The sequence below is a fragment of the Oryctolagus cuniculus genome, chromosome 17 (assembly GCF_051225735.1).
Source record: "Oryctolagus cuniculus isolate XC-2025 breed Fujian yellow rabbit chromosome 17, ASM5122573v1, whole genome shotgun sequence".
Lineage (NCBI taxonomy): Eukaryota > Metazoa > Chordata > Mammalia > Lagomorpha > Leporidae > Oryctolagus > Oryctolagus cuniculus.
Window position 1 is genome coordinate 34,514,866 of NC_142883.1, and position 24,682 is coordinate 34,539,547.

Genomic DNA, 24,682 nt, shown 5'->3' on the forward strand with positions numbered 1-24,682 from the left:
CTCTGCTGTGGCCAGGGAGTGCAGTGGAGGATGGCCCAAGTGCTTGGGCCCTGCACCTGCATGGGAGACCTGGAGAAACACCTGGCTCCTGCCTTCGGATAGGCGCGGTGCACTGGCTGCAGTGCGCCAGCCGTGGTGGCCATTGGAGGGTGAACCAACGGCAAAGGAAGACCTTTCTCTCTGTCTCTCTCTCTCACTGTCCACTCTGCCTGTCAAAAGAAAAAAAGAAAAAAGAAAAAAAAAAGTTAAAATAGTTCTATAGTAGATTTACTCTACCACTTAAGAAGCCCAGGAAATTTACAGTTATGTAATAGGTCCAATTTAGGAGAAGACATTGGAGATATGATTTTTTAGGGCGAAGAGGTGATTTAAAGATTTATTTTATATGAAAGGCAGAGAGAGAGAAAGCATCCATATACTGGTTCACTCCCCAGATAGTCATAATGGCTGGGGCTGGGCCAGGCTGATGCCAGGAGCCTGGATCACCATCCAGGTATCCCAAGTGAGTGGCAGGGGCCCACACACTTGGAGCATCTTCCACTGCTTTCACAGACCCATTAGCATGGAGCTGAATAGGAAGTAGAGCAGCCAGAATTGGAACTGGCTTTCATTTGAGATACCAACTTTGCAGGCAGCAGCTTAACCCACTGTGCCACAATTCTGGCCCCTAAAGATAGTTTTGTGACAATGTCTTTCATCTCTGAGATTAGAATTGTTCTGATTTATGGCACTTGAGTTCTTTTTGAGCCTCTGATTTTAGTTGGATAAAGGATTTCAGGAACCCAAATGCCTTCAGCTCAAAATAATGTTTTAAGATTATTTGAAATGCAGAGCTACAGACAAATGGCAGGGGAGGGGGAGAAGAAAGAGAGACAGAGAGTGAGCTTTCATCGGCTGGTTCACTCCCCAAATAGCCACAACAGTCAGAACTGGGCTGAACCGAAGCCAGGAGCCAAGAGCTTCTTCTGGGTCTTTCATGTGGGTGCAGGGGCCCAAGCACTTGTGCCATCTTCTGCTGCTTTCCCAGGCACATTAACAGGGAAATGGATCAGAAGTAGAGCAGCCGGGATTTGACCTGACAGCACCACAGGTGGCAACTTTACCCGCTACACCACAGCACTGGTCCCTCAAAATAATTTTTATGCTACAGTGGCTTATTCTTGCCCTTTCAGTTGCTATTATGTAATATTTTGGAATATGGAAATAGAATTAAAGGGAAATAGGACTTTTTAAAAATATTTATTTATTTATATGAAAGGCAGAGTTATAGAGAGGCAAAGAGAGAGAGAGGTCTTCCATCCGCTGGTTCACTCCCAAATTGGCTGCAATGGCCAGAGCTGCGCCCATCTGAAGCCAGGAGCCAGGAGCTTCTTCTGGGTCTCCCATGTGGTTGCAGGGACCTAAGGACTTGGGCCATCTTCTACTGCTTTTCCAGGCCATAGCAGAGAGCTGGATTGGAAGTGAAGCAGCCAGGACTCATATGGGATGCCGGCACTGTAGGTGGCAGCTTTACCCACTATGCCACAGCACAGTCCCCATGGGAAATAGGATTAAAGGGGGCATGTTGCTCCTTCTCCTGCCCCTCCCATTTCCTCCCTTTTGTTGAGATCCTTGGTGCCTAACCAGATCCTTCCAGACTCCTTGCAAACCAACTGGCAAAACATAAGCAGCACAGGGCAGTTTGTGAAATAGGTAAGAGGGAAGTTCCCAGAGGCTTCAGAGAGCCCCCTACTCTTCCTCCAGCTGCCTTCCCCCACCTCCCCACAGTGGCAGATTTCCTCCATAGCAAGATAAAAACAGCTCTAAGCGTGCGCTGCGCACAGTCTCTTCAGAGACTGTCGCCACCTAACTTTGCTTCAGTAAAGCAAGCTGTCTCTGTTGAGGTGGGTTTTTGTCTCCTTCTGGGGTTATGAAAGGCCAGAACCCTGAGCTATTCCAAACCTAACAAGGATCATGTACATCAGCTGGTCTGCGTGATATAGTTTGACAGCCCTAACAGAAGGCAATACTTTTCAATCAGTGAGTTTCCTTAAAATGTTTTAATTTTTTTTCTTTTTTTAAATTTATTATTATTATTATTTTTTGACAGGCAGAGTGGACAGTGAGAGAGAGAGACAGAGAGAAAGGTCTTCCTTTGCCGTTGGTTCACCCTCCAATGGCCGCCGCGGCCAGCGCGCTGCGGCCGGCGCACCGTGCTGATCCGATGGCAGGAGCCAGGAGCCAGGTGCTTTTCCTGGTCTCCCATGGGGTGCAGGGCCCAAGCACCTGGGCCATCCTCCACTGCATTCCCTGGCCACAGCAGAGAGCTGGCCTGGAAGAGGGGCAACCAGGACAGAATACGGCACCCCGACCGGGACTAGAACCCGGTGTGCCGGCGCCGCTAGGCGGAGGATTAGCCTAGTGAGCCGTGGCGCCGGCCAAAATGTTTTAATTTTTAAAGTATGAATGTGGTATCTCATATGGGTGCCAGTTTCTGTCCCAGTTGCTCTACTTCCCTTCTAGCTCTCTGCTAATGGCCTGGGAAAAGCAGCAGAAGATGGCCCAAATCTTTGGGCCACTGCCACTCACATGGGAGACCTGGAAGAAACTTCTGGCTCCAGGCTTTGGCCAGCTGTTGGGGCCATTTGGGGAGTGAACCAGCTGATGGAAGATCTTTCTCTCTTTCAAATAAATAAATCTTTTTTAAAAATTTTAAAAAATAAAGTTTGTGTTATATTTGGGGATATTTTTAGTTAGTTCTTTTTCTTCTACAATGTCAGTATCATTTCTCTATTTTGGTGGAAGAGCAAGAAATAGGCAGCTACTGCTGTCTTTGGCTACCTGAACTTTTTTATTTTTATGTATTTGAGAGGCAGAGCGTGGATATAAATCTACAGAGACAGAGAGCAAGCGTCCATCTGCTGGTGGACATGAGGACTGGGGTGGGCTGAAAGTGGAGTACTGGGAGCTCAATCCAGATCTGTGTGGGTGCCAGGAACTAAAGTTGACATTAGTTGGAAACTCATCATGAGTCAGAGACTGTTAAGGAATCTAGACCCTCTTAAGTATCTTTGCGGCTGGGGTAATCTTAACTGCTGGTGTAAACACCTGCCCCCTCAGCCACTTTTTAAAGCCTAGTGAAGGCCCTCTGTTTTTGAGAATCTTCTAAATTTTATTTACTCATCTTAAAGGATGCTAGAATCTTTGGGGAACCAAGGTGATTAATAGGATGTGAAAATTGGAAGTCATTTAGTTAAAAATCCTCATTTTACAGATGAAGCGGAGGGATTTACTCAAGGCCAGAGTCGGGAATCATAAAATTTTAAATTGCCACTCGCTTTGTACATCTGGAGAGCACACACATGCACTTCTTGCCAAAATTTCTCCCTGGGCTCTGGGTTAATTACTTTGCATCGAAATGGGACTCTTGGTGTCTTAGTAGTTTGGAATGTGTGGGATACAGTAGGGTTTTCTGGAATTTAGTTTGTAATCTTCCTAGGACTTTATAAGTGTTCTCTTACAGCCTTGAAAAAGCTTCCTTATTTTAAATGGATTTGTAAATCAACAAATATTTGAGTGCCTGTTGTGTACCAGGCATGGGGACTGCACCTTCATGGTGAAATGAGGGAGCAGAGGCAGTCTCAAATTGCTTGTCTGAGAACTAAACCTTTTTTAAAAAAAAGATTTATTTATTTATTTATTTGAGAAGTAGAGTTACAGAGAAAGGGTGAGACAGAGACATCTTCCTTCCGAGGGTTCACTTACTTGCAGCTCTGGCTGCAATGGCCAGAGCTGGGCGATGGGAAACCAGGAGCCAGGAGCTGCTTCCAGGTCTCCCACGTGGGTGCAGGGGCTCAAGCACTTGGGCCGTCTTCTGCCTTCCCAGGCCATTAGCAGGGAGCTGGATCGGAAGAGGAGCAGCCGGGACTCAAACCGGCATCCAGATGGGATTGCCTGTGCCGCAGGTGGAGGCTTAACTTACTACGCCAAAGCTCCAGCCCCAGAACTAAACCTTTTATGGTATGTGTGACAATAGGGAAAATTCTCACTAGACAAGTGGAGGATTTATTATTTGTTTTAGCAAGCTTCCAACGGTAAGAATTCCATGCATTTCCTGGAGAAGGCACTGGGAAGTGAGGAATCGTGATGTGGGCTTTCCTATTATTCTAAGACAAAGACACTCCCAGGTTTACAAGTTTTCGCCTCAGTGCGGCGCTTCTTGAAAGCACCGAGGACCCAACCGCAACGCTGGGTGACCAGCGCCCACTACAGGATTTCCGCAGGCTCTTACCCCGAGGACCGCACTGCGCCTGCGTGTCGGAGCCCCTTTGTTGCTTGGCGCTAGGGTCGGGCTGCGCCTGCGCCGTGGGCCGGCGCGGACAAGTGCGCTGCGCCGCTCGCACCGGCGGGGGGCGAGCAGACCTCGAGCAGCTGCCGCCGCCGCCGCCGCAGCCGTTGTGACCGCTGCGGCTGAGTTCAGAGGGCCCGGAGGTGGGGGACCTGGCGCTCGGTAACTGAGATGTCGTCCACCGCGGCTTTTTACCTCCTGTCTACCCTCGGAGGGTACTTGGTGACCTCCTTCTTGCTGCTGAAATACCCGACCTTGCTGCACCAGAGAAAGAAGCAGCGATTCCTCAGTAAACACATCTCTCACCGCGGAGGTGAGAGGGTCCCCAGGAGCCCATGGCGGAGGTGGGGGAGGCTTCTTTATGCCGAGCGGGAGCTGAGGTCCCTGGGAGCCCCCCAGCAGGCAGCCGGATGGAAATACGTGAGGGTTTGAGGAAGAGTGCGGTTGCAGGAATGGAAGGCGCCCTCTGAGGAGAAGGCTGTGGGAAGAGGAGGTCCCCCAAGGGAAGGGAAAGAAAGGCATCCCGAGATAGCGCCGCGGCGGGGGCTTCTGAGGGGGGCGAGCGGGGTGAGAGTGAGGGTGCACGGAGCGCTTCCCGGAGAGCTACCTCCTTCCCTGGCAGCGCCGCAAAGCACTGGGGGCAACGCGGTGCGGAGCCGAGGGCACCGACGCGGGGAACCGGGCACGGACTGCTCGCAGCGAGCCGGCGGCTGAGCGAGGGGAGAGCCGGGGCTACGGGCCCGGCTGAGGACCTGTGTGCACCTGCAGCGGGTGCAGCCCGGCTGCGCACGGTACCTGGGGCCGGCCCCACCTCCACGCCCCCGGCACTCTGAATTGGGAAAAGGGGCGAAAACAGTACAGGAGCCCGAGACGTTTCCCAAGGTCACAGTTAGAGCTTGGGCTGAAAACTGGAGCAGGAGCTGGAGGGTCGTGGTTCCCAGGGCTTCAAGCCTTGCACTTGGTTTTTGAGCACCACCCTGCATCCTAGCAGTGACACGTGGATTTCGTTTATGACAGGACAGTGTCCTTTAAAGAGAGCAGATAGGTGGTGTTATTTGTTTTCTGGAAAAGTAGCATGCTAAAAGGAGCCTAGGTAGTTCCTCTTCTAATCCCCAGATAATAGTCCAAATCTTTGCCTCTTCATTATTGTGTAATAATGTGACTTCATTACATTTCAAGCATACTGTAAAGAACCTTATGAGATCGGATTATTTCATCAAGTTTAAGTGTTCTTCACTGGGTTAAAACTGTTTGGATTTAGTGTACTACTTGAAATGGCGAATTTTAGGAATTTACAGTAAAAATCTTGATTTTGTGCTGTTATACCTTTTCTAGTAAGTATTAGGAATAAGCTTTAAATGCCACAGAAGCACATTATCATTTTTCTACATAATCTGTATCATTTTATCAGATAAACAGTTCTGATAAGTGGCTTCTGTGGTTGTCTAGTCTCCCCTTCATGAAAAGCATCGGTCTTAAAGGGTTGTTAACTAACTATGTTGTGTTATTGTTTATTTGGTTTAATCTGCATTTTAATAGATACATGGTTTAACTGTAGGATGACATAACAGCTACCACTGTGCCTTCAGCCGTTAGAACTAGGGACCAACTTTTAGTATCCAAGTTGTTGTCATGGGAGCACTGTTCAATTCTGGGGATAAGCAATACACACTGCACTTGTGTTTAACAATTTATCAAAAGTGCTGACTAAAAACCACAAATCAAAACCAAACTATAGCTAAAAAAAAAAATATCTAAGCTATCATTATGAATGATCTACATTTTATTTTAAAAGAAAAAAACATGTTAATCTGAAATTCTACAGGTGAAAAAAATCAGCACTCCATAGAAGTTAAAAATTATGTGCTAGAATATCACAGCTAGAATCAAAGGATAAGCTAGATCTTGAATTCTCATTTATTGCTGGAAATATTTAAAAAATGTTTTCCTAAGTATTAAGTAATTTCAGTGTCACTCCTTATATTAAAACTCCCATTCATTATTTGTTAATATGGCATGTGGTATTTACATATTCAGAGATGTAACTGAGCCTTTTTGGGAAGCTTGGTAATTATCTGTAGACTCAATCTCTTTTACCTATTTGATGGTCCTACTAGAACTATAGTAAATTCCCATATGTTAGTGCGTAATCCATTATTTTGGAGTATACGCACCAAGTAATACAGTTGAATCCAGAACAAAGGGGGAGATATTTATCAATAAACACTTTGTAACTCAAGATGCTAAATCTCTGGAGAATAAGAGACACAGGTGCCTGGGAAGGAGTCACAATCCTTGATTGTTTTTAGGTTTTGTCTTGGACACTGATAATAGCAATCACTGGTCTCTGTGAATTTGCTAACATTTGGGCTCCTTGATTGCCTTAACTGATACTACCTGATATTTCTTTTTAAAGATTTGTTTATTTATTTGAGAGGCAGAGTTACAGAGAGGGAGAGACAGACACAGAAAGAGAGAGAAAGGGAGAGATGCATCTTTTCTATCAGCTGGTTCACTCCCCAAATGGCTCCCATGGTCAGGGCTGGGCCAGACTGAAGCCACGAGCTTCATCCAGGTCTCCAATGTGGGTTCAGGGGCCTAAGGACTTGGGCCATCTTCCCATGCTTTCTCAGGCACATTAGCAAGGAACTGGATTGGAAGTGGACTCAAACCATTGCCCATATGGGCTGCCAGTGCTGCATGCAGCAGCTTTATCCACTATATGTGCAGGCCCCCTACACATGTGTTTTTAAGACTTATTTATTTACTTGAAAGGTAGAGAAAGAGGGAGAGACAGGAAGAGGAGCTCTTCCATTCGTTGGTTCACTCCCTAAATGGCTGTAACAGCTGGGGCTGGAAACTCTATCCAGGAGCCAGAAACTCTATCCTGGGTCTCCCACATGGGTGCCAAGGGCCTACGTACTTGAACCATACTCTCCTGCTTTCTCAGGTGCATTAGCAGGGAGCTGGATTGGAAGCATAGCGGCTGGGACAGGACTTGAACCAGTGCCCTGATATGGGATGCTGGCATTGAAAGGAACAGCTTAACCTGCTATGCCACAATGCTGGCCCCTGCATTATATTTTAATAGGATCTGTTAATACATCTACTTCCCTTACTAGAGTATAAGTTTCTCAGGGCAAGGATCAGATTTATTTATTATTGTGTCTAGCCTCTACATACAGCTCCTGGCACATGATAAAAAATAATAGCTGGGGGGCCGGCGCCGGGTTCTAGTCCCGGTTGCTCCTCTTCCAGTCCAGCTCTCTGCTGTGGCCTGAGAGGGCAGTGGAGGATGGCCCAAGTGCTTGGGTCCCTGCACCTGCGTGGGAGACCAGGAGGAGGCAACTGGCTCCTGGCTTCGGATTGGCATAGCTCCGGCTGTGGCAGCCATTTTGGGGGTGAACCAACAGAGGGAAGATCTTTTTCTCTGTCTCTCTCTCTCACTGTCTAACTCTCTCTGTCAAATAAAAAAAAAAATAATAGTCATTTGCTAATTGTCTTCTACATACTAAATGCTTTCCCTTTGTTTTCCAAATTTACTTGACCAAAGAATACTTTTTATAATTACAATGTTTTGATGAAACACCCCTCGGACCAAAAATAGGTCCTTTGGATTAAATGAAGAGCAAGTGATACTCTCAAAGACTTTTTTTTCTGTATGGGATTATAAATTTTATTCATATTTTTAACATGTGTTTCCAGTTGTATGATATGTTCATTGTAGAAAATTTGTAAGACATTGAGGTGAAAAATAAAAATAGTTCCTCAGACTGGCATCTGGAGATATTAACATATTAAATTATAAAGTATATCTGTTAAGGAGTTATTTTCCTACATTTGGAATCAAAATTCCAGATGCCCACTGACTTAGCTGGAGAAATAAAAATAGCAGGGAAATAATTTGCTTTAATCTTCCCTAACCTATCTCTATGGGCCAACTGAATTAAGCAACAGACTTTTTAGAAAGTGCTTTCTTTATTAGGGCTTAGTACCAAAAAATAAAAAAAGTATCCGTAACTTGATCAAATCCCCACCTTTCCTCCTAATCTTTTATCCTTGGTCTCAAGGCAGGGCACTGTCACAATCTGGGCCTCCTGCCACTGACTGATCTGGCAGGTGATAGTTTGAAGGGAAGGATTGCTCTTGGACTGTTTAGTGCTTCTGGGCCTTGAACTTTGAGAAAATTGAGGCTCCAAGAGTCACTGGAAGTAGCAGTATGCAATTGTACCTGAGACTTTTTTATGTTGGGATGTTGATTCTCATCAGCTCTTGTTCTTTCATTCTTTTTGTTTGTTTGTTTGTTTTAAAGAGTCATTTTATTTAGAAAGACAGAGTCACAGTGAGAGGTAAGCCAGAGAGCGAGCGAGCGAGGTCTTCCATTCCACTGGTTCACTCCCCAAATTACCACAGCAGCCAGAGCTGAGCTCATCTGAAGCTAGGAGCCAAGAGCCTCCTTCAGGTCTCCCACATGGGTACAGGGGCCCAAGCACTTGAGCCATCTTCCATTGCTTTCCCAGGGCCGAACTGGCACCCACATGGGATACCGGTGCTGCAGGCTGGGGCTTTAACCTGCTGTGCCACAGCGCCGGCCCCTCTTTCATTCTTACTATTGAGGAACTCTTCCTTATTTATCAATGAAGATTATTATTATTTTTTTTTTTGACAGGCAGAGTGGACAGTGAGAGAGAGAGACAGAGAGAAAGGTCTTCCTTTGCCGTTGGTTCACCATCCAATGGCCGCTGCAGCCGGTGTGCTGCAGCCTGCGCACCACGCTGAACCGATGGCAGGAGCCAGGTACTTATCCTGGTCTCCCATGGGGTGCAGGGCCCAAGCACCTGGGCCATCCTCCACTGCCTTCCCGGGCCACAGCAGAGAGCTGGACTGGAAGAGGGGCAACTGGGACAGAATCCGGCGCCCCGACTGGCACTAGAACCCGGTGTGCCAGCGCCGCAAGGCGGAGGATTGGCCTAGTGAGCCACGACGCCGGCGAAGATTATTTTTTTTCCAACTGGCTCATAAACTCCTACTGATGGTTTATTAGCAGTGGATTATCATTTATTTAATAGAGCTATCCTGTTTAATAATGTAAACTTTAGTAAACTAAAAGGTACTTTTTTCACTGATGGCCATTTTTATAAAATACATGTATCTTAAATTTTAACTCTAAATTTGAAAAAATTAAATGTTGCTCTATAAAAATGATTGAAATTATGACACAACACATTAAAATAATTAAATAGGAACACATCAGTAACTCCTTGGAGAGGAATGTCGTACTTACTGGTTAGTCCCTCGGTTACTCTACAGGCTTTTCTACCATGTGAGTCTAACAGGTAATTTGTATTCTCATTGTGGGGCTTATCTTCAAGCTTTATAAATAAAAGAGTATAAGAGTTAGGATCAATATGAATAACTTACCTGTAAAGCTGAAATAAAAGTGCTGTTTGAGTGGAAGCTGCAAAGCTCAGCATTGGTGGTAAAAGCCTGTGCTTTGAAATCATACTGCTTGTGCTTGAATCCTCGTTCTCCTTACCAACCTTGTGGCCTTAGCCGTATTTTTTTAGACAAGATTAACTCATAGGGTGATTGTATTTTAATGAGATAAAATATGAAGCACTAGCATAAAAGTCTGGTTTCTATTAATGATTAATATTTGACCACCTCTTCAATATTTTACTAATGACTAGGTAGTTTAATAAACTTATAAAATAGATGCAAGATCTTAAGAGTGCATGCTTAGGGGCTGGCGCTGTGGCATAGCGAGTAAAGCTGCCGCCCCATATGGGCGCTGGTTCAAGTCCTGGAAGCTGTACTTCCGATCCAGCTCTCTGCTATGGCCTGGGAAAGCAGTAGAAGATGGCCCAAGTCCTTGGGCCCCTGCACCCACGTGGGAGACCCGGAAGAAGCTCCTGGCTCCTGACTTCGGATTGGCTCAGCTCTGGCCATTGTGGCCACTGGGAGTGAACCAGCTGATGGAAGACCTCTCTCTCTCTGCCTCTCCTTTGTGTATTCATTCAAATAAATGAATAAATAAATCTTAAAAAAGAAAAAGAGTGCATGCTTGAACTGTTAGGTTTAAATTAATTACAATTAAAATTAGTATTGAAAGCAGATATAGGAGACATGAATAGACAGACTTGGAAGGTAAATATTAGTAAAAATCGTGTTGACTGTGAAGAAATTTATTTCAGAATAGTAAATTGCAGTCTTATCTTTTTCCTACCATCTTTCCATAAAACCAAAAGATCAAACAGTAAACGTCTTTTGACTTTTTTTGTTATGGCACATTCAAAACTCACAAAAGGGGCCTGCACTGTGGCATAGCAAGTAAAGCCGCTGCCTGCAGTGCCAGCATTCCATGTGGGCGCCATTGTGAGTCCTGGCTGCTCCGCTTACCATCCAGCTCTCTGCTATGGCCTGGGAAAGCAGTAGAGGATGGCTCAAGTCTTTGGGCCCCTGCACCCATGTGGGAGACCCGGAAGAAGCCTGGCTCCTGATTTCAAATCTGTGTAGTTTCGGCCCTTCCAGCCATCTGGGGAATGAGCCATTGGATGGAAGAAGTCTCTCTCTCTACCTCTGCCTCTCTGTAACTCTGTCTTTAAAATAAATAAATAAATACTAAAAAAAAAAGACCCACACATTCTAAAGTAGCAGAAGATACAAGAAAGTGAACCAAGAAATCTAAAGTGAACCGTGAACCTCTCACCCTGATGCAGACAATTAGTGATTTATCACCAATCTTGTTTCATCTGCATCCCTAACACCCAGATTATTTTGAAACAAATTTTTTTATTTTTATTTATTTTTTTAAATTTATTTATTTATTTGAAAGTCAGAGTTACACAGAGAGAGGAGAGGTAGAGAGAGAGAAAGAGGTCTTCTATCCGATGGTTCCCTCCCCAATTGGCCACAATAGCCAGAGTTGCACTAATCCAAAGCCAGGAGCCAGGAGTCTCCGGGTCTTCCATGTGGGTGCAGGGGCCCAAGGACTTGGGCCATCTTCCACTGCTTTCCCAGGCCATAGCAGAGAGATGGATAGGAAGTGGAGCAGCCGGGACTCAAACTGGCGCCCATATGGGATGCCTGCGCTTCAGGCCAGGGTGTTAACCCGCTGCACCACAGCGTCGGCCCCGAAACAAATTTTTTTAAAAATTTATTTATTTGAAAGAGTTACACAGAGAGAGGAGAGGTAGAGACAGAGAGAGAGAGGACTTCCATCCACTGGTTCACTCCCCAGTTGGCTGCAATCGCCGAAACTGCGCTGATTAGAAGCCAGGAGCCAGGAGCTTGTTCCGGGTCTCCCAAGAGGGTGCAGGGGCCCCAGGACTTGGACCATCTTCTACTGCTTTCTGAGGCCATAGCAGAGAGTTGGATCGGAAGAAGAGCAGCCGGATCTCAAACTGGTGCCCGTATGGAATGCCGGTGCTTCAGGCCTGGGCGTTAACCTGCTGCACCATAGTGCTGGCCCTGAAACAAATTTTAAACACAGTATAATTTCAAATGTAATAATTGTTTCTTGAACACTGTTTTGAGAAAATGTTCTAAAAGATATATAAGACAAAGTACTTACCACTGGGATTTCAGAATTCTAACACTGCTTATATTTCCTTCCCAAGTCTGAAATCAGTTTAGTTAAAATAAAATGCAGGGATCAGGTAAATGGAAGCTAAAAAGTTAATTTCATTGTTTGGGCTCTGATTCCTTCTCTGAATCTAGCACTAAAATGGAAGCCTTTTCCTGCATTGGCAGGGCCTACCATGGCACACTTTATGTATACATGAACAGAGATGTTTTTCTTTTGAGATTGGGCCACTACAAGTTGAGAGGACTCTGAAGGGTTGAATCACAGATGGTCAGGCAGCCCTTTGTCCTAAGTCATTTGACTCTCATGGAGAAGGGTAGTATGGAAGGGGGTAGGGAAACATTACAAGTGATCCTCAGTTCTTTCCCTTCCTGGGGACTAGGATACAGTTTTCCTTTACTACATGGAAACAGAGGTACTGGTGGGTAGAACTTCTGCCCCATACTTGCTTTAAAAGAGTTTTCTGGGGCCAGTGCTGTGACACAGGGGGAGGATGCCTGCAGCGCTTCTGATCCAGCTCCTTGCTAATGTGCCTGGAAAAGCAGCAGACGATGGCCCAAGTCCTTGGGTCCCTGCCACCCAACGTCCCTGCCACCCAGATGGAGTTGTAGGCTCCTGGCTTTGGCCTAGTTCAGCCCTCACCATTTTTGCCATTTGGGGAGTGAACCAGTGAATGGAAGATGTCTCTCTCTCTCTCTCTCTCTCTCTCTCTCTCTGTAACTCAGCCTTTCAAATAAAAAAAAAAAATGCTTTTGGGGCCGGTGCTGTGCTGTAGTGGGCTAAGCCTCTGCCTGTAGTGCTTGCATCCCATATGGGTGTCGGTTCTAGTCCTGCAGCTTCTCTCTCCATTTTAGCTCTCTGCTATGGCCTGGAAGAGCAGTGGAAGATGACCCAAGTGTTTGGGCCCCTGCACCTGCTTGGGAAACTAGAAGAAGCTACAGGCTCCTGGCTTTAGATTGGTCCACCTCTGGCCGTTGCAGCCATTTGGGGAGTGAACCAGATGTTGGAAGACTTTTCTCTGTCTCTCCCCCTCTCTGTAACTTTGCCTCTCAAACAAGTAAATAAAAATCTTTTTTTAAAAAACAGCTTTTGGGGCTGGCTCTGTGGCGTAGCAGGTAAAGCTGCCGCCTGCAGTGCCGGCATCCTATCTGGGTAGCGGTTCAAGTCCTGTCAGCTCCACTTCCGACCCAGCTCTCTGCTATGGCCTGGAAAAGCAGTAGAAGTGACCCAACTCCTTAGGCCCCTGCACCTGCGTGGGAGACCTGGAAGAAGTTCCTGGCTCTCCTGGCTTCGGATCAGCCTATCTCCGGCTGTTGCAGCCATTTGGGGAGTGAACCAGCAGATGGAAGCCTTTTCTTTCTGTTTCACCCTCTCATTGTCTGTAACTCTACCTCTCAAATAAATAAATAAAATCTTTAAAAATAAATAAATGAAATAAAATATTTTAGGTGCTGGCATTGCGGCATAACAAGTAAATCTGCTCCCTGTGATGCTGGCAATTGATATGGGCACCAGTTCGAGTCCTGGCTGATCCAGCTCCCTGCTAATGCACCTGGGAAAGCAGCAGGAGATGGTCCAAGTCCTTAGGCCCCCGCACCTATGTGGGAGATCCAGATGAAGTTCCTGATTCCTGGATTTGGCCTGTCCCAGCCACTGCCATTGTGGCCATTTGGGGAGTGTACCAGAAGATGGAAGATCTCTATCTCTCCCTCTCAATCTCTCTAACTCTGCCTTTCAAATACATAAAAATAAATCTTAAAAAAATTTTAAAGCCTTTAGCTAGTATGTATAATGCTAATTTACTCTTTTTTTTTTTTTTTTTTTTTTTTTTTGACAGGCAGAGTGGATAGTGAGAGAGAGAGACAGAGAGAAAGGTCTTCCTTTTGCCGTTGGTTCACCCTCCAATGGCTGCCGCGGCCAGCACACCGCGCTGATCCGATGGCAGGAGCCAGGTACTTCTCCTGGTCTCCCATGGGGTGCAGGGCCCAAGCACTCGGGCCATCCTCCACTGCACTCCCGGGCCACAGCAGAGAGCTGGCCTGGAAGAGGGGCAACCGGGACAGAATCCAGCACCCCGACTGGCACTAGAACCCGGTGTGCCGGCGCTGCAAGGCGGAGGATTAGCCTAGTGAGCTGCGGCGCCGGCCCTAATTTACTCTTTTTTTTAAGATTTTTATTTCATCTATTTGAGAGGTAAAGTTACAGTCAGAGAGAGGGAGAGACAGAGAAAGGTCTTCCATCTGCTGGTTCACTCCCCAGATAGCCGGAACTATGCTGATTCGAAACCAGGATCTGGCCGGCGCCGTGGCTCACTTCGCTAATTCTCTGCCTGTGGCACTGGCACCCCGGATTCTAGTCCCGGTCAGGGCACTGGATTCTGTCCCGGTTGCTCCTCTTACAGTCCAGCTCTCTGCTATGGCCTGGAAGGGCAGTGGAGGATGGCCCAAGTGTTGGGCCCTGCACCCGCATGGGAGACCAGGGGGACAGGCTCCTCGCTTCAGATCAGCACAACGTGCCGGCTGCAGCGCACTGGCCGTAGCGGCCATTTGGGGGGTGAACCAACGGAAAAAGGAAGATCTTTCTTTCTGTCTCTCTCCCTCTCTAACTCTGCCTGTCAAAAAAAAAAAAAAAAAAAGAAAAGAAAAGAAAAAAACCAGGATCCAAGAGCTTCTTCGGGGTCTCCCATGTGGATGTAGGAGCTCAAGCACTTGGGCCATCTTCCACTGCTTTCCCGGGCCATAGCAAAAAGCTGGATTGGAAGAGGAGCAGCCGGAACTTGAACCGGCACCCATATTAGATTCTGGTGCCACAGACAGAGGCTTAGCCCACTGTGCCACAGCCCCACTGTGCCACAGCACTGGCCCTACTAACTTACTCTTTACCAGGCATATAATATTAATTTTTTATCATTCAGTATATTCACATTAAGATCTATGCCATTTTTTCATTGCAATATTAATTACTCCAGTTATTGGATGTTTACTAATTACCCAGCCTTTAGTAGTTACTATAATAATGGCAGTAATAATAATAATAATAATAATAGCAGGATCCTTTACTTTCACTGAATGTTCACTATAGTACTTTTTAAAAAAATATTTATTTATTTATTTTTAAGATATATTTATTTATTTGAAAGTCAGAATTACACACAGAGAGAGAAGGAGAGGCAGAGAGAGAGAGAGAGGTCTTCCATTGATGGTTCACTCCCCAGTTGACCGCAAAAGCCAGAACTGTGCCGATCCGAAGCCAGGATCCAGGAGCTTCTTCCGGGCTTCCCTCGCGGATGAGGGGCCCAAGCACTTGGGCCATCCTCCACTGATTTCCCAGGCCTCAGCAGAGAGCTGGATCGGAAGTGGAGCAACCGGGACTAGAACCGTTGCCCATATGGGATGCCGACGCTTCAGGCCAGGGCATTAACCCACTGTGCCACAGCGCCGGCCCCATATTTATTTATTTGAGAGGTGGAGGTCTTCCATCCACTGGTTCACTCTCCAAGCAGCTGCAATGGTTGGAGCTGGGCCAATCTGAAGCCAGGAGCCAGGATCTTCTTCTGGGCTACCCACGTGGGTGCAGGGGCCCAAGGACTGAGCCATCCTCTGCTGCTTTCCCAGGCCATAACAGAGAGCTGGATGGTAAGTGGAGCAGCCGGGACTCAAACCAGCACCCATATGGATGCCAGCACTGCAGGCGGGGGCTTAACCCACTACACCATGGCGCCGGCCTCCACTATAGTATTTCATTGAACCTTATTTTAATTATAAGATGCATAGTTATTTTTTTTAAAGATTTATTTATTTATTTGAAAGAGTTACACAGAGAGAGAAGGAGAGGCAAGGAGAGAGAGAGAGAGAGAGGTCTTCCATTCAATGGTTCACTCCCTAGTTGGCTTCAACGGCCAGAGCTGTGCTGATCTGAAGCCAAGAGCCAGGAGCTTGTTCTGGGTCTCCCACGTGGGTTCAGAAGCCCAAGGACTTGGGCCATCCTCTGCTGCTTTCCCAGGGCATAGCAAAGAGCTGGATCGGAAGTGTAGTGGCCGGGACTCAAACCGGTGCCCATGTGGGATGCCGGCACTGCAGGTGGCGGCTTTACCTGCTGTGCCACAGCACTGGCCCCACACAGTTATCTTAACTTGGTTAAGATGCACTATTTTTATGTACTGTGAAGAGGAATGACTGCTAATTAAGCTATCACACATTACCCATTGGAAAATGTACACTAATTTCAGAGATATTAGAAACTTTCAGTTTTTAGAATTTATAGCTTGTGGCACTTTGCATGTTAACTCATTTAATTGTGCCAGTCCTTCATTGTTACAGATAAAGAAGCTCACAAGGTCACACAAGTATATTTTTAAATTTTTGTTTATTTGAGACGCAAAGAGATAAAAAGAGAGCTCCCTCCCTATGGTTCACTCCCTAGATGTCCTTAATGGTGAAAGGAGTGAAGGTGGGAGTCAGGAACTTAGTCTGGGTCTTCGGTGTTGGTGGCAGGAACCAGTTAGTTGAGCCATCACTGCTGCCTCTGAGAGTCTGCATTAGCAGGAAGCTATTGTCAGGAGCAAAAGCTGGGTATTGAATCTAGTTTTCCCAGTATGGATTGTGGGTGTCTTAGCCAGTGGCTTAAGCAGATTGCCTGCCCTGTAAGTAAGTATTAAGTATACTTGAGTAGACCAGGCATCTTAATTCCCGTTTCACCCTCAACAACTACATCATAGTGCCTTTAGTCAAGGTGATTTAAACAGGGACAGGCATTGTGGTGCAGTGAGTTAAGCCACGGCATGGGATTTCTATATGAGCACAGGTTCAAGTCTTGGCTGTTCCACTTCTGATCCAGTTCCCTGCTAATGTACTTGGGAAAGCAGAGGATGATGACCCAAGTACTTGTACCCATGCCATCCAAGTGGGAGACCTGGATGGGGTTATGGGCTCTGGGCTGCAGCCTGCCTCAGCCTCAGTGGTTGCAGACATTTGGGGAGTGAACCAATGGATAGAAGATTTCTTTTTTTCTGTCTTTTCCTTTCTCTGTAACTCTGCCTTTCAAGTAAATAAATATTTATTTTTTTAAAAAAGTGTCGCTCCCCCATTCGCGGAGGAACGACACTGGACCCTGCGCTGTTCTTTTGTCTGCTCGGCCCTTCCCGGGTTTACTGCTGGTCCTTCCCGGGTTGGCTGCCGACCCCTCCACCTCCGTGGAGGGGCGGCTCCCCCTGCCACTTTCCCCACTTCCGCGGGGGAGCGGCACACCGCTGGCTGGCTCTCTCGGGGGCTGCTCAGATGTTATCCGGATGTCCCTGGTGCATGTTGTCTCTCTCCTCCTTTATAGTCCTCTTCCACCAATCCCAACTCTGCTACCCACACGCCGAGCACGCTGCTCTCCTCCAATCAGGAGCAGGATCAGCTCCTTCAGCTTATCAGTCAAGTTGGCGAGAGGCAGCTGCGTAGAAGTTGTTTACTCCCTTTCAGCGCCATATTGTGGGAGAGCAGATGCATAGAATAAGTCTTAATTCCAGTAACTTAGTCTAGTCTGAGTTGCTCCCCACAAAAAAGGTTATTAAAACAGTCGCTTCTTTTATGCAAATAATGGGAAACAAAGAAAATAACTTATGCTTTACTTTGGTAGAGCTATGCATGAGACTGTGGGAATACAGAAGAGAGAATTACTCAGTCTGAAGAGATGTATGTATACCAAGTTTTCTGTCTCTGACAAATAAGCAGATACCATAGCTTAATAATCAGGTTTAGGTTCTTCTAATGATGAAGTTCCAGGCTCCTGGCTTAGGCCTGGCCCAGTCCTGGCCATTGTGGCCATCTGGGGAGTAAACCAGCAGATGGAAAACTTCTCTGTCTCTTCCTCTTTCTCTGTAACTCTTTCAAAATAAATGAATAAATCTTTAAAATCTTTAAAAAATTGTTCGAAATAGCTAAGTAAATGAAATTTAAATTTCATGTCTTCACAGGTGCTGGAGAAAATTTGGAAAACACAATGGCAGCCTTTCACCAGTAAGTATATAAAAGGTACTCTTTTAAAAACAGTTTAAAGTGATGATGAGTCACAAAGTGAAAATAGTGTATATGTAGAACCCTTGTGCTAACTGTTCCTATTTTATTAAACTCACTTCTTTAAAATTCAGTTAGTCTGAAGTGTTACAAAGAGTGTTTGGCTTCTGTTTAACTGAAAAACCAGCTCAGAGTTTTGGGTAGTCAAAAGATACTGTAGTTCCAAAGCTGAAAAAAGACATTTGTAACAAAGAACATACTGTGTATAATGCTAATTAGTCTTGGAGAGAAAAAGAAAATGAAACAACTGTTACATTTTCTGTTGTACATGAATAGGATTATGTATCCTTATGCCCAGTAATTTTTGCACAGACCTGAACCTGCAATCTGATTTTCTTCTTGTTAATCTTATTTCTTTACATAAGGTAAATTTTAAAAAGTTCTATTTATAACTGGTTTGTATTTCATATGGCTGTCTTTTAGAGCACTTCACAGAGAAGCAGAGAGCCAGGAATGAAAGCTGATTGTTGTCTTCTTGTTCTTTATCCTGGAGTCAGTGCTGTCGGGCCTCTGGTGTTGGTGGGAGCACTGTTTGCCTTTCCCTGAATATTAGAACGAGGAATGTGAAAAATTAAACCCAATGAAAGATAGTACTCTTTTCTTAGATAATTTCAAGCCATTCTTTAAAAAATTATATTTTGGGGTCTAAGAAGCTGGGAGAATTGGACTTAAGTTTGTTTTTTGTTTTTGTTTTTGTTTTTTTGCTATTAAAAGCACCTGAAAGGCATCTTAACAGAACAACTTTTAAGATGCAACTTGAGGGCCGGCGCCACGGCTCACTAGGCTAATCCGCCTTGCGGCGCCAGCACACCGGGTTCTAGTCCTGGTCGGGGCGCCGGATTCTGTCTTGGTTGCCCCTCTTCCAGGCCAGCTCTCTGCTGTGGCCAGGGAGTGCAGTGGAGGATGGCCCAAGTGCTTGGGCCCTGCACCCCATGGGAGACCAGGAGAAGCACCTGGCTCCTGGCTTCAGATCAGCGCAGTGCGCCAGCCACAGCCAGCCGCAGCAGCCACTGTGGGGTGAACCAATGGAAAAGGAAGACCTCTCTCTCTCTCTCTCACTGTCCACTCTGCCTGTAAAAAAAAAAAAAAAAAAAAAAAAAAAAGATGCAAGTTGGGACACCCTTCTCCCATGTGAGAGTATCTGAATTTGAATCTCAGCTCTGCTCCTGATTCTACCTTTCTACTAACTACATTCATGTAGCTGAGTCCCTGCCACCCATGTGGGAGACCTGCATTGCGTTACAGGCTCCCAGCTTCAACCCGACCCTGCACTGGCTGTTGCAGGCATTTGGGGAATAAACTGGCAGATGGGAGATATTTGTCTATTTGTTTCTCTCTTTCTGCATTTCAAATAAATATATATTTTTCAATATTTATTTATTTTTTATTTGAAAGGCATAGGTTCAGAGAGAGGAGGAGAGACACACAGAGAGAAAGAGATATTCTGTACTCTGGTTCACTCCCCAAATGGCTACAACAGCTAGGGCTGGGACAGGCCAAAGTCATGAGTCAGGAGCTTCCTCTGGGTCTCCCATTTTAGGGCAGAGGCCCAAGTACGTTGGCTCTCTAACACTGCTCTCTCATGCGCATTAGCAGGGAGCTGAATTGGAAGTGGAGCAGCTGGGTCTCAAACCGGCACCCATATAGGATGCCAACACAGCAGGCTAGAGTCCTAACCTGTTATGACACAAAGCTGACCCCCTTTTTTTTTTTTTTAATTTTTAAAGGCACCAGAGAGATTTTTTTCTGTTGCCAGATCCAAAGGCACTGTTTTTCCATAGTCTGGTTTCATCTCAATGCTTATCTACCTTTTATTTGTCATCTCTTACTCTTCCTATTCTTTGGGGGGAACTTCAGAAAGTTCATGAAAATGTGGATTTATTTTTTTGGTAGAAAATTTGTTGTTTGTTTCAAAGATTTATTTATTTATTTGAAAGGCAGAGTTTACACACAGAGAAAGAGAGGCAGAGGCAGAGAGGTCTTCCATCCACTGGTTCACTCCCCAAATGGCTGCAATAGCTGGAGCTGGGCCAATCCAGAGGCAGGAGCTTCTTCCAGGTCTCCCACATGCATGGCAGAGACCCATGTTGTCTATTGTCTCCCAGGGTGTGCAAGAAGCTGGAATGAAAAGTAGAGCTGAGATTCAACTCAGACACTCTGATATGGGATACAAGCAAGCATCCCAGGCATGAGGTCAGTCACTTTCCGAGGTTCCTGCCTCTGAAATTAGTATTATTATTTTTTAAAGATTTTATTTTGGCCAGCGCCAAATAGGCTCAATAGGCTAATCCTCCGTCTGCGGCGCCGGCACACCAGGTTCTATTCCTGGTCGGGGCGCCGGATTCTGTCCTGGTTGCCCCTCTTCCAGGCCAGCTCTCTGCTGTGGCCAGGGAGTGCAGTGAAGGATGGCCCAAGTACTTGGGGCCCTGCACCCCATGGAGACCAGGAGAAGCACCTGGCTCCTGGCTTCAGATCAGTGTGGTGCGCCTGCCGCAGCGTGCCGGCCGCAACGGCCATTGTGGGGTGAACCAACGGAAAAAGGAGGACCTTTCTCTATCTCACTGTCCACTCTGCCTGTCAAAAAAAGAAAAGAAAAAAAAAAGATTTTATTTATTTGAGAGGTAGAGTTACAGACAGAGAGGGAAAGACAGAAGGGTTTTCCATCTGCTGGTTCACTCCCCAAATGGCCGCAATGGCCAAAGCTGAGCTGATCCGAAGCCAGTAGCCAGGAGCTTCTTGCAGGTCTCCCACATGGGTGCAGGGGCCCAAGCACTTGGTCCATCTTCCACTGCTTTCCCAGGCGATTAGCAGAGAGCTGTATCAGAAGAAGGGTAGCTGGGACACAAACTGTTGCCCATATGAGCTGCTAGCACCACAGGTGGAGGCTTAGCCTACTGCACCCCAGTACCATCTGTTTTTCTGTGTCTCCCTCTCTGTCTGTAACTGCCTCTCAAATAAACAAATAAAATCTAAAAAAACAAATTTTTTTGAGAGGCAGAGAAAGCTCTCATCTGCTAGTTCATTCCCCAAATCCTTGAGTACAAAGGCCCCAAAGTAAGGAACCAGGAACCAGGCTGTCAATCCAGGTCCCTGATATGGATAGCAGGAATTCAATCACTTGAACTATTACTGCTGCCTCCCAGGATCTGTGTGAACAGATAGTGGGAGTCAGAAATGGAGCCAGGTATCAACTCCAAGTACTCTGATATGGAATGTGGATATCTTCACTAATGCCTCCACCACTGGGTCAAATACTAGATCCTGAAATTATTATTGTTTTTTTAAATTTTATTTATTTTGAAGATGGAGAGAGAGACAGAAATCTCCCATTCATTGATTCATTCCCCAAATGCCCACAACAGGTAGAACTAAGCCAGGCCAAAGCTGGAAGCCAAGAGCCAATCCAGGTCTCCCACATGGGTTGTAAGAACCCAAGTACATGAGCCATCATCTGCTGTCTCCCAGGGTGCACATTTGCAGAAGATGGACTTGAAAGTGGAATTTGGACTTGAACCAAGCAAGTACTCTGATATGGGGTACAGGCATCCCAAATGGTATGTTAACCACTATGTTAAATACCCACCCCCAAAATTAGTTTTGTTTTTTTTTTTAAGATTTATTTATTTGAAAGGCAGAGGTACAGAGAGAGAGAGAGAGAGAGAAAGGCCTTCCATACGCTGGTTCATTCCCAAAATGGCTGCCAAAATGGCTGCAACAGCCGAAACTGTGCCAATCTGAAGCCAGGAGCCAGGAGCTTCTTCTGAGTCTCCCACGTAGGTACAGGGGCCCAAATACTTGGGCCATCTTCTACTGCCTTCCCAGGCCATAGCAGAGAGCTGGATTGGAAGTGGAGCAGCCAGCACTCGAACTGGTGCCCATATGGGATGCAGGCGCCGCAGGCGGTGGCTTTACCCGCTACGTCACAGCGCTGGCCCACAAAATTAGTTTTTGATAGTTAAAGGGTATCTCATTTAGATGATTTTTACTTATTAAAATATAGTATTATGTTTCTCATCTTCAGTCTTTTTTATATTTTTGTTCAAACCATAACTATGAAAAAATGGCATAGCTTTATCCATCATGTGGTAACTTTCTATAATTTTTTTTTTTCATTGTATTTGAAAGAGAACCAGATGGACACATCTGGATTGGAAACAGTAGCGCCGGTGCCGTGGCTCAATAGGCTAATCCTCCGCCTTGCGGCGCTGGCACACCGGGTTCTAGTCCCGGTCGGGGCGCCGGATTCTGTCTTGGTTGCCCCTCTTCCAGGCCAGCTCTCTGCTATGGCCCGGGAGTGCAGTGGAGGATGGCCCAGGTGCTTGGGCCCTGCACCCACATGGGAGACCAGGAGAAGCACCTGGCTCCTGCCTTTGGATCAGTGCAATGCGCCAGCCGTGGCGGCCATTGGAGGGTGAACCAATGGCAAAGGAAGACCTTTCTCTCTGTCTCTCTCTCTCACTGTCCACTCTGCCTGTCAAAAAAAAAAAAAAAAAAAAGAAAAAAAAAGAAAAGAAAAGAAACAGCTGGAACCCAAGTTCTCCAATATGAGATGCAGATATGCCAACTGGCAACTTAAATGTCAAGTGCCCACCCATAGAAATACTTAGTTTTTGGAGGAGTATGTTTGGGAAGAAACTACCTCTTCCCACTTGTTATTATTAATGCTTATTTAATATTTTTGGTATGGCTTTAATCTCTCTTTTTTGGAGTGTTTTTTTTTTTCTTTTGGTGGTGGTGGTGATTTTTTTCCCCAATCTTATGCATCAGTGTACTTGCTATCAATACATACTTTGTAAATTATATGTTTTCATTTATAAATATTCTTCTTATAATTGCTAGAATGTTTCCATGGTTTTTCCCCTTATATATTTGCTTTACAAACAACAAGAAAAATTGTTTAAACATACTATTTTCAAAGTACAATTTATTAAGAAGCTTAACAGTTATAATCAACAAAAGACAGATATTATGTTTATATTATATATTCTTGATTGGATGAGTTGTTGAGAGAAAAATTGTTTGGTTATTTCTTTTTTTTTTTTTTTTTTTTTGACAGGCAGAGTGGACAGTGAGAGAGAGAGACAGAGAGAGAAAGGTCTTCCTTTGCCGTTGGTTCACCCTCCAATGGCCGCCGCTGCAGCCGGCGCACCGCGCTGATCCGATGGCAGGAGCCAGGATCCAGGTGCTTTTTCCTGGTCTCCCATGGGGTGCAGGGCCCAAGCACCTGGGCCATCCTCCACTGCACTCCCTGGCCATAGCAGAGAGCTGGCCTGGAAGAGGGGCAACCGGGACAGAATCCGGCGCCCCGACCAGGACTAGAACCCGGTGTGCCGGCGCCGCAAGGTGGAGGATTAGCCTATTGAGCCACGGCGCCGGCCGTTGAGAGAAAAATTGTAAAAAATATGACCAGCTGGGGCTGCGCTGTGGTATAGTGGGCAAAGCCAGAATCCCATATGGGCTCTGGTTCAAGTCCTGGCTGCTCCACTTCTGATCCATCTCTCTGCAGTAGAGAGAGGTCTGCTACACCACAGTGCAGGCACTGGAAATTGAAAAACTTTTAAGAATGCATGGAGGCCGGCGCTGCGGCTCACTAGGGCTAATCCTCTGCCTACAGCGCCGGCACCCCGGGTTCTAGTCCGGTTGGGGCGCCGGATTCTGTCTCTGTTGCTCCTCTTCTAGTCCAGCTCTCTGCTGTGGCCCCGGAATGCAGTGGAGGATGGCCCGAGTGCTGGGCCCTGCACCGGCATGGGAGAGCAAGAGGAAGCACCTGGCTCCTGGCTTCAGATCGGCACAGCGCGCCGGCCGTAGCAGCCATTTGGGTGGTGAACCAACGGAAAAAGGAAGACCTTTCTCTGTCTCTCTCTCACTGTCTAACTCTGCCTGTCAAAAAAAAAAAAAAAAAAAAAAAGCATGGAAAATTAATTCTTTATGTTACAGGAGGACTAATGAAGTAGTTAAGATTGATGAAGAGAAATAATTACATCTCATAGTTTATATTTATTCATTTATTTACTTGAAAGGCAGAGACAGTACGTATAAGAGAGAGAAACAGATATCCTATCTGCTGGTTCCCTTCCCAGATACCCAGAACAGCCAAGGCCAGGCTAGGCCAAAGGCAGAAGGAAGCCAGGAACTCAATTCAGATCTCCCACGTTGGTATCGGGACCCAACCACTGGAACCATCACCTGCTGCCTTTTAGGGTGCCCGTAAGCTAAAGCTGGAATGAGGAATGGAGCCAGGACTTGAACCCAGACACTCTGATATGTGATGCAGTCATAACAACTGGTGTCTTAATCACTACATCAAATGCTGGCCCTTCATACTTCATAAAAAGTCATTTAATGTGGTTTATAAAATGCTTTCACACACACCATGTCCATTAGGTTATGAATATGCTCTTCTGTTATTTCCTGAAGAACAGGAATCTTCTCTTCTTGGTTTCTCAAGCCCTAGTACCTGGCTCAGCCTCTGACACTAACAGGCTCTCCCTGGTTCTTACTGAATGAGTCATAGAATGGGGCATTCATGAACAAAGCAGGAGGTTGGGCATTTGGCCTAATGATTAAGGTGCCTACCTCCCATCTCTGGGTTTGATGCTGAGATCCTATACCAGCTTCTTGCCAGTGGAGAAGCTGAAAGGCACAGGTGATGGCTTAAGGAGAGGAGCTGGGTTCCTGCCATGCACACAGAGTCCTGGATTAAGTTCCCAG

General features: G+C 46.1%; 1 protein-coding gene across 6 annotated transcripts in view; it reads left to right on the forward strand.

Annotated features, from left to right (window-relative positions):
* Positions 1 to 4,341: 4,341 nt before the first annotated feature.
* The window catches only part of GDPD1 (glycerophosphodiester phosphodiesterase domain containing 1), a 47,569-nt gene continuing 27,228 nt past the window's right edge, over positions 4,342 to 24,682 (forward strand). For 2 of the 6 annotated variants that reach the window (XR_016223796.1, XM_089317300.1), the window contains exons 1-2: positions 4,342 to 4,640; positions 17,872 to 17,914. Coding sequence is in view for 5 of the 6 variants with exons in the window: in XM_089317300.1 (XP_089173426.1) it covers positions 4,499 to 4,640; positions 17,872 to 17,914 (185 nt within the window). In the remaining variant the exon portion in view is untranslated. Of the gene's footprint in view, positions 4,672 to 17,378; positions 17,591 to 17,695; positions 17,776 to 17,871; positions 17,915 to 24,682 lie in introns of those variants that run through there. The other 4 variants (XM_070060990.2, XM_089317304.1, XM_089317301.1 and 1 more) reach the window with 4 other exon arrangements.